This window comes from Chiloscyllium plagiosum, chromosome 2, assembly GCF_004010195.1.
Source record: "Chiloscyllium plagiosum isolate BGI_BamShark_2017 chromosome 2, ASM401019v2, whole genome shotgun sequence".
In the NCBI taxonomy this organism is placed as follows: Eukaryota; Metazoa; Chordata; class Chondrichthyes; order Orectolobiformes; family Hemiscylliidae; genus Chiloscyllium; species Chiloscyllium plagiosum.
In genome coordinates, this window is record NC_057711.1 from 69,257,365 (window position 1) to 69,267,478 (window position 10,114).

General features: G+C 38.3%; 1 protein-coding gene across 3 annotated transcripts in view; it reads left to right on the forward strand.

Annotated features, from left to right (window-relative positions):
• The window catches only part of LOC122560704 (zinc finger protein 474-like), a 39,628-nt gene extending 36,796 nt beyond the window's left edge, over nucleotides 1-2,832 (forward strand). For all 3 annotated transcript variants that reach the window (XM_043711665.1, XM_043711646.1, XM_043711656.1), the window contains one exon: nucleotides 2,165-2,832. In XM_043711665.1, coding sequence (XP_043567600.1) covers nucleotides 2,165-2,307 — 143 coding nt within the window. In that variant the 3' untranslated portion in view covers nucleotides 2,308-2,832. The remainder of the gene's footprint in view (nucleotides 1-2,164) is intronic.
• The last annotated feature ends 7,282 nt before the right edge of the window (nucleotides 2,833-10,114 follow it).

Consider the following 10,114-nt stretch of genomic DNA (forward strand, 5'->3'; position numbering starts at 1 on the left):
ACCCTTTCAAGTTTCACAACATCATTCCAATAGTAGGAGATCAGAATTGCATGCAATATTCCAAAAGTGGCCTAACCAGCCACAACATGACCTCCCAACTCCTGTACTCAATGATCTGACCAATAAACCATACCAAACGCCTTCTTCACCATCCTGTGTACCTGCGACTCTACTTTCAAGGAGCTATGAACCTACACTCCAAGATCTCTTTGTTCAGCAACACTCTCGAGGACCTTACCATAAGTGTAGAAGTCCTGCCATGTTTGGCTTTCCCTAAATGCAGCACCTTGCATTTATCTAAATTAAACTCCATCTGCCACTCCTCAGCCCATTGGTCCATCTAATCAAGATCCTGTTGTAATCTGAGGTAGCCTTCTTCACTTCCACTACACCTCCAATTTTGGTGTCATCTGCAAACTTACTTACTATACCTCCTATGTTCATATCTACTATAGTGCATTTCGTAGATGGTACAATAGTACAGCCATCCTAATTGTGAATTGAACATATTGCATACTTTTGTTACTACTTATAATATTGTCTTTTTTTTATTGAAGCTATCTGTTTGTAATACAGAATTTTTGAGAGTCCTGGGAGTTTGCTCTATTCCCATACCGATGAATGAATTGTTTGGCTATTCTCACTAGGCTGCATAATTTGAGACCTTTTAGTTCACTGATATATTAGGATGCATATTTGTTGCTGACAACACAGAAGAAAATGTTTCCACATCTATTCTGTTTTCAAAACTTTTTGTGATCTCGTAGTTTTTGTGCTTGTCTAATATCATGGAGATTGTGAGTTTGAGTCCCACCTTAGAAAATTGTAAAAATAAATTTCATAGGTCTGGAAATTTCTGGACAAGGTTAACGAAGAACATACTGGTTCACTTATGCTCTTTCATAAGGAGAAATGCCATTCTTACCAAATGAGGACTCCAATCCTACAGTATGTGAGCAATGTAAATCACATCCTAAGAACAGATTAAAGTGATTCATCTTTGCTGTCTTTATTTATGTGCAGGGACAGACATCAAGTTACGCCACCTGCTACTGTCTGATGCATAGATAATACGAAGCATCTTTCCGTAAAATAAGTTAGCAAACTAACTCATGATGACAAATTAAAAGGAATCAAATGCTATTTAGAAGACCAGTAGATGTGACCTCATTGCTAAACAACAGAGACCTGTAGTGAGCTGAACTATTTGCAAACATAGCAGGTCATTTTTCCAATGCTCTGGGCAACCTTTATGATTCAGCAACCAAACACAATTTAATTGGCCATTTATTTTGATGCAGTTGTGAGGCATGTTTGTAAATGTGCTCCCAAATTTGCCTACAGTGATTATACTCAAAAGTACCAGATGAATTAAAGCTCTTTTCTCTTTACTTTCAGAATGAATATTAAAGGCTGCTAGATTGGAAATGGCTGTATCTTTTATTGCAGACAAGCACACTGCAGATCTTCACTGATCTCATTGGACTACATGGAGAAAGTGAGAACTGCAGCTGCTGGAGATCAGAGTCGAGAGTGTGGTGCTGGAAAAGTAAAACAGGTCAGGCAGCATCCAAGGAGCAGGAGAATCAATGTTTTGGGCATAAGCCCTTCATCAGGATTCCTGCTGCTGGAATGCTACCTGACCTACTGTGCATTTCCAGCACCACATTCTTGACATTGGACTACATGGTCTGGTTCTCTTCAGAACATGTACCCTGATCCAGGTCAAGGCCCATTAGCTTTTGGCTGGGAAGGAAAGTGCACAGATAAATGGTTAGACATGTTGTATGTATGGGAGGGTACCCATTTCTACAGATGTTTGCAGATATTGCTAACAGCAAGCAAGTCAGGCTGCCTTTACAGCATTACAAGGCTTTCAGCCTGCAGTGGACTCAGGCAAATACTTATTAGCCTTGGCAGAAGAGCCTCTCAGGTTGCAAAAGCCCCGTATCATGAATAATTTCATTAGCAAAAGTTGTAAATGAAGCTAATAAGGTAGTAGGCAACAGCACAAATACAAAAGTATTTTATTTCAAATTGAGTCATTCAAAAGATTTTGCTAAAGATGTTCATTCATTATTTGGATATTTTTTGGATCTATTGCCCCCAAAGCACTCTTTATGAATACAATAAAAGTTTCAACTCCTTTCCCTCAATTTTCCAGGTAAAGGTGCATATGATATAGATGCTTTAAATGAGGCAGCTTGGAGAAGTTCCCAAGATCAACTGGTACCTTGTGAGATCTGTGGGCGAACCTTCCTCCCAGACAGATTGATTGTCCACCAGCGTTCATGTAAACCAAAGTGACCAAACCAATTAACAAAGCTAAACTGTTGCGGATTAAGATGTGACTGTAAAGAATAATTTATTGATTCCATGAAAACTAAAATAATACAACAAAACTTTTTAAAAAAATGTTTGTGGCATTTTTGTGCAAATTCCTGTTGTAAATATACTGAAATAAAACAATTTTGAAATTAAATTCACTACACATGTGTTATTGCTTCAAGATTAGGATGGACATTCCACTGCTGTTCCAACATACATCTGCCAAGCCTTCACCCATCCAAATAAAAACCATTGTGATGTTTAGGGTAAAGATTTCCTATACTGGGAGGTTTATGCATTGTGATCTTCCATTTAAAGAGGTCAGAACATGTATGCCGTTGCAGGTTAAATAACTCCAAAGCATAAATGCATATCTTACACAAAGGGTTCTTATAGAATCATATAATTTTATGGTACTAGAAGGAGGCCATTTGACCCATCATATACCAGCTCCCAAAAGAGCTGATCAGCTAGTCCTAATCTCAAGCCCTATCGCCACATCCCTCAAATATATATATTGAGCTCTCTATGGAAGCCACCTCCACCACACTCCCATGCAGTGCATTACAAATCCCAACAATCCTCTGATTAATGAAATTTCTCCTCATCTCACTCCCACCTCTCTATTGACAATGTTGAAATTGTGACTTAAGTTGCTGACATACCAACTGGTGGAAACAGAATATTCTTTTTTTAATCTGATAAAATTTTGAACACATCAAAAAGGCCATATTTTGATCTTCTCTGTTCCAAGGAGAATAAGCCCAATTTCTCTAATCTTTCCTGTATCTAGAATTCCATATTCCTGGTACCAAATACAGTACATCTCCTTCTCCTGCCCTTTCCAATGACGTCAAATGTCTCCAGAGCCTCTGTCTGTAACCCCTTTTTTTCATCTGTGACATTACTTGTGTACTTAGCAGACAGATGTTCTAGTTAATTATCTTAAAATTAAAGAAAACTATATTAGAATGTTCATTATGATCAATTCCATTACTCTCTGAATGATCTTTCTAAATTGTGATTGTTTAGAAATTTAAATTAAGATCATAAGTTAGTAAAACAAATGCTACAGTTGTATCTATGTTCTGATTTATTTTTAACTGTATCCATGGTTTATAAAATAAAGTGGTGTAAAACCTATTTCATGTTTGCCAAATGGGAGATAATTTTAAATATATTATTCACGTGGTGGATGGGATGGAATTTGTACAGGAGGTCTCCCAAATTTCTGCTGTAACTTTGGCAGAAGATCAGTGAAAATCCAAAGGAATGACATAAATGGTCAATTATGCCATTTCACCAAGCTTTTCACTAAGGATCCAGTCCAAGATCACAAGAAGCCCCACAAATACTCCAAAGCACTGTATTGCTAACCAACATGTACATTTTGTTTTTCTAATTTTTCATGTCTTCCTCTTCTAAGAGGGATAATTATTGAAGTTATTTTGCTGAAACTGTCAGTGTTGATCCACTACTCATCTGAAATTGAAAGCAACTTCTGGACATCACACATTTGCCAATAAGGGAATGTCCTGCACACATCAGAAATATAGCTTTACACATGCACCCGCACCAATATCTTACACTTTTTCCCGTCCTGCTATACTTCAAATCCTCACAAGCTCTCCTCTAAAAGCCCAGGATTTATCTGTCTCCAGTTGTCATGATCTTGTTCCTCCAGCATGAATGCAGTGCCTGCAAAACCAACCCATGAGTTCTAGGCTCTGTTTGGGTCTTTTAGAATAGCCAGCAGGTTGGATTTGGTGGCAACTTTCAAGGGTATAATTTTGTGTCTATGAGAGGTGGAGGTCTGTCTCTCAGTCTGTTTAGTCCACTTGCAGGGTGTTATTACACTTTTACACAACTGTGAGCAAGGATTTAAAAGTTGGCCTCTTCAGGATCAACTTTCCTTCCAATCATCCCTGTGAAATGCTACCCTTTATCTTTATCATATATTTTTCCATATATTTTTCCCATCATTTATTTCACTACATGTAAGTACTAAAAATTTAAAATGAAATGATTCAGTGGTTTTTATTTCCTGGTATACTGTTTGTGAGAATACTTCAGTGTGTTTAGTTGCCTTTTTCGTTTGATAACATTACTGCTGTTGTACACCTGGATATCACTTGGACTTGATGCGAAGTGCAAACTGACTTTGAGAAAACATTCAATGGCACAGAGGTTGTTAGTTCTTCATGGGTAGCCTTTTTGAGGTCAGCAGTGAGCACAATTGCTTTGTTACCAACTATAAAACTCTTCTTGCAAAGAAATACAAACTTCAGCCTACCCTGAACAGTTTTTAAAATTGTGCTCAAATAACTTGACCAGCAGATTATTGAAAATTTAATTTATTGTAAGCTAAATCCATTTTACTTGACATAATATAGTGCTCAATTGATATGGAGTTAGTGGAAAATTTATGCTAACTTTTACAATTATAAAAATTTGCAATAATAATATGTAATCAATTTTTGCATAGAATTAATTAAGTAGAATATGTAAACAACGGGAAACATACTGCCCTTTGTGCAATGAACTCTTGAAATGTTGCTATAAAGTGATATCATTTTTCCTGAGTGGAATAGAGTCATAGAATCTCTACGTTGTGGAAGCAGGCCATTTGGCTCATCAAGTCCACACTGACCCTCCAAAGAGCATCCCACACAGATCCAACCCCCTACCCTATTCCTGTAACTGCATTTCCCATAGTCGATCAACCTAACCCGCACATCGTTGGACCATGGGAGGAAACTGGAGCAGCGGACACGTGGAGTTTTACCTTTTTTTATTTTGAATTGAATAATTAATGGCATATTAAGTCATCCATGAATGTTGTGATTGCTTTGCAGTTTATGTGCTAATATGTTTGATAAAGAAAATGTACAAAACATTCAAACATTGGTACCCTTAATTATCAGTTTTCTATTAACCTAAAATTGATGAATTGAGCAGGGTATTTTTCCAGTTGTCAAGTGACCTCTGGTACCTATTCCAAAGTGGAAGAACTAGATTTCATAAGTAGGTGCCAAAATCGTTTCCGCATTTTCCTTGAATTTATTTATAAAATATGTGTAAACTGGAGGAATTCTTTCCCTGAAGTTAGCCATTGGATACAAGGCCATTCATGGTGGCTCAGTGGTGAACACTGCTGCCTTACAGTGCTAGGGACCTGAGTTTGATTCCACCTTCAGGCAACTGTCTGTGTGGAATTTGCACATTCTTCCCTGTCTGTGTGGGTTAACTCCGGGTGTTCTGGTTTCCTCCCACAGTCCAAAAATGCGCAAGTTAGGTGGGTTAGCCATGTGAAATGAAGAATTACAGGAATAGGGAGGGACTGTCTTTGAAGAGTTGGTGTGGACTTGATGGGCTGAATGGCCTGCTTCCACACTGTAGGGATTCTATGTTTATTTGACCATAAACAATAACCTAATCAAGTCCAATCCTGAACTCACCCAACATCTATGAGCATGTAATTTTCAGCAGAGTGCAATCAGAAGTTAAATTTTGACATTCCCTTCCAACAGTAAACTGATAATAGTGAGTCAGCAGCCCATTCTACACTTCATTGTTTATGAATGAGGAGTTTTCTGGATTTGCTTAATGTTGGCATGGTTGCACTTCACATTTTATTTAACAGAGCTTCAGGCCAGTTCAGAATGCATTAATAGTGGATGCTTATGCCAGACTAAGGGTATTCTTTACTGAAGCTGAATCCAATTGGTTTGCTGGTTACTAGCCAACAATTTGCCAGATCAATTGATTTATTTTCACACAACATGGTGGGTTTATAAGTGCACCCTCTGAATTAATAGTCAAGTACGATAGCTACTATAGTACCATACTGGTGCAGCGAGTTGGTGTGGCCATCACCAGTTATCTTTTCATTCACTTATTTGTATTAATCTTACTCTACAATTTATTGCATCAATTAAGTTTTGTAATAAATGGTTATCTAAAAACAATTCTAATGTAAATATATCACAGCAGATTTGATCAGTTTTGTTTCAGTTTAGATTGAAAATAAATACTTTTTTCGTTCTGACCTGTCAAGATAAAATTTGTTTTCTGGAATGAAACTATTAACAGATCCAACCTGCCTAAATCTGTGTGTAACATTTTTGTCATTAGGCATTTCTGTACAGAGGTCAAAACTTTAGTGTTCCAGTTCTGTTTTCTATTTAAAGCCTCAAGTCGTCCTGCATACAATTGCACGCTGAAACCTCAGAATACTGTGTATCTTGAAACTTTGACCCAAATGTTTTTAATTTTCTTGCTTTTACTCAATTTTTTTCCAGTTACAAAATCATGTTTAAAAATAAGTTTTTACATAGCCTGTTCTTAAAGTAGTTCTATTTTCTCTTGTGGTTAAAGTGGTTAAGTGTTCCCTTGAGTTTCTAATGCTGGGAGTCATTTAGTTAGTTTATCATGACACTGTTTTTTCCTAGTAAACTTGCATCAGATTTGACAACTACTTGCTGCATTATTTGTGTCCTTTCCCCATGTCAAATATTTGACACAAGCACTTTGACATTTTCCTATTTGCGGAGGTTAACTCATTTAAGACTGTGATCCTAATTGCCAGCATACATTTCAATGTTTCAAAATAAAGAGTTATACATTTATTGGATAAGGAGTTTTCTTTCTCACAAAGGGTCGTGAATCTTTGGAATAATATTCCTCAAAAGGCAGTGAAAGGAGAGTCCTTGAATATTTTTAAGACTAGAGGGCGAAAGGTTATCAGGGGTTATCAAGCTGGAATGCAGAGTAATCCAATCATCCATGATCTTATTCAATGGCATTGCAAGTCTAATGGACATAGCGGCCTAATCCTGTTCCTAATTAGTATGAAACTGCTGGGGGCAAGCCCAGGCCCTGCCTTGGTTGGCTTACTCCACTCTAATCTTTGGGACAACAGCCCTTTGATTATGAGGTGGTAATTCTATCCATCTCCAAGAGGTGAGTCCTAGTTCATAGAGCTACCAGCCAATCGGACATGAACACTCATGTTTCAACCTTGTCACGTTTGGCACAAATGGTCAAATTCAGACAAATCAGGACATCCCTGGATGGGATATAGGTTGGTCCTGTAATTTGGAGTCCATTTTGTGTATGTGGATCCGTTATGCGATAAGGGGAGGAGTTCAAAGATTTTGGCCCAGTCATACTGAATGAACGATGAAATATTTCCAAGTCAGGATGGTGAGTGGTTTGGAGGGTCAGGAAGGCCTGAAGAATCTCCACTTCTTCTTTTAAAAGAGCCCTGAACTGTGTCCAACCACACCACCTTCCTTTACTTGGTGGGACGTATTTTCATTTTTAACAAATTTTCCTTAAACTGTCTCACCTTCTCCAAATCAAAGGTGTGGCTACGAGTATTCATCATCATTTCTGCCACCTCCAGCAGGATGCCACCACCAAACACATCTTCCCCTCCCCTCAACTGTCAGCATTCCCCAAGGACTGTTTCCTCTGTGACACCCTGGTCCCCTCCTCCATCATTCTCAAGACGGTTAACTCCCCCATGGCACCTTCACATGCAATCACAGAAGTGTAACACTTGTCCAATCACCTCTTCCTTTCTTACCATCCAAGGTTGAACTGAAAATGTCTTGCTGGAACAGCGCAGCAGGTCAGGCAGCATCCAGGGAACAGAAGAATCGACGTTTCGGGCATAAGCCTTTCTTCAGACCTTACCATCCAAGGTCCCAAACATACCTTCCAGGTGAAGCAGCATTTTACTTGCACTTCTTTCAATCGAGTCTATTGCACCCACTGTTCACAGTGTGGTCTCCTTTACATCACAGAATTATTATGGCATAGAAGGAGATCATTCAGCCCATCATGCCTGCAGCAGTTCTATTTTCCAATGCCAATATCCTGTCTTTACCTCATATGCTTTCAGACCTTTTCTATCCAAATAATGATTGAATGTCGTCTTGAACTTGTTGCCACCATATTTCCAGGAAATGTATTCCATATCCTAACTATTCACTTATGAAAAAGTACTTTCTCACATCACCCTGGCTTCATTTGTACATCATTTTAAAATTATGCCCTCTTGTTCTTTTTTCTTTTGCAAACAGAAACAACTTCTCCCTAACCACTTTACCAGACCACTCAGCATTTTGAAAACATCACCCAACTTCTTCAAAATACACTCATAATTGAGGTTTTCCATTCCTGGAATCATACTTGCAAATCATTTCTGTGCTCTCTTAAATACATTCACACCTATCTCACAATGTGGTGCCCACAACAGTACACAATATCTAGCTGAGATCTAGCAAGTGTCTTGTACAAATTCAAAATCATCGCCTGCTCTTGTATTCATGCTCTTATCAATAAAGCCAAGAACAATGTATGCTTAACTGTTGTCTCCACCCGTCCTGCCATCTTCAATGATCTGTGCACTTTGGTTATTCCAAAAGTAGACTGGGAGACCACTTTGTGGAGAACTTCTGCTCTGTCCATATGAATTACCCAAATCTTTCAGATGCTTGCCATTTCATTAAATTACCTTGTGCCCATGTTGACATTGTTGGCCTGCTATTGTGTTCCAATGAAGCTGTGTGCAATATAAGAATCTTACAGTCTCTAGGACACAATATTGAGTTCCATAACTTCAGAGTATGACATCTGTACTTCTTTTTCTTTGCATCTCCCAACCTCCACAGGTCATTTCTTACTTGGTTTTGGTCTTAGTAGTGTGGACCTATTTTCTCCTTTTCACAGCTAACATTTACTGAGGAACCTCGAATATCCGAATACCAATTATCTGAAAATCGGATTATCCAAAGGAGATCTCCAGGTCCGGATGGAAACATTACATCAAAGACATGTTTCCAACAGTGATCGCATCTTTTGTTTACAGTGATTAAACAGACACCGTCTCCAAATGACTATCAGCCTGCCCTCTCTCTCTCCCCACACTTTCCCTGGAGTTCTACACAGGGGGTGTACCCTAAACCTCCCTTCCCAACATAATCTCTCCAAGATTCGGAGATGCCGGTGTTGGACTGGGGTGTACAAAGTTAAAAATCACACAATACCAGGTATAGTCCTACAGGCTTAATTGGAAGCACACTAGCTTTCGGAGCGACGCTCCTTCATCAGGTGATTGTGGAGGGCTCGATCGCAACGCAGAATTTATAGCAAAAATTTGCAGTGTGATGTAACTGAAATTATACATTGAAGAATTGATTGTCTGTTAAGCCTTTCATCTGTTAGAATACAGTGATAGTTTCACTTCTTTCATGTGTAAATCACAAAACCCTTTTTTTAAAAGTTGCATTCTCGGGTTAGCTGTTAACAATGGTGATAGCTAGACAATATGTTGAAGGTGTTAGCCCCCTGTGTTCTCTGTCTATGACCTGATGTTTAGATTGTTATCTCACTTTTTAGATTAGAATCAGAGTTTTATGTAAATTTCTGTAAAACTCGGTTATCTCACTTTTTAGATTAGAATCAATCTAAACATCAGGTCATAGACAGAGAACACAGGGGGTTAACACTTTCAACACATTGTCTAGCTATCACCATTGTTAACAGCTAACCCGAGAATGCAACTTTTAAAAAAAAGGGTTTTGTGATTTACACATGAAAAAAGTGAAACTATCACTGTATTCTAACAGATGAAAGGCTTAACAGACAATCAATTCTTCAATGTATAATTTCAGTTACATCACACTGCAAATTTTTGCTATAAATTCTGTGTTACGATCGAGCCCTCCACAATCACCTGATGAAGGAGCGTCGCTCCGAAAGCTAGTGTGCGTCCAAT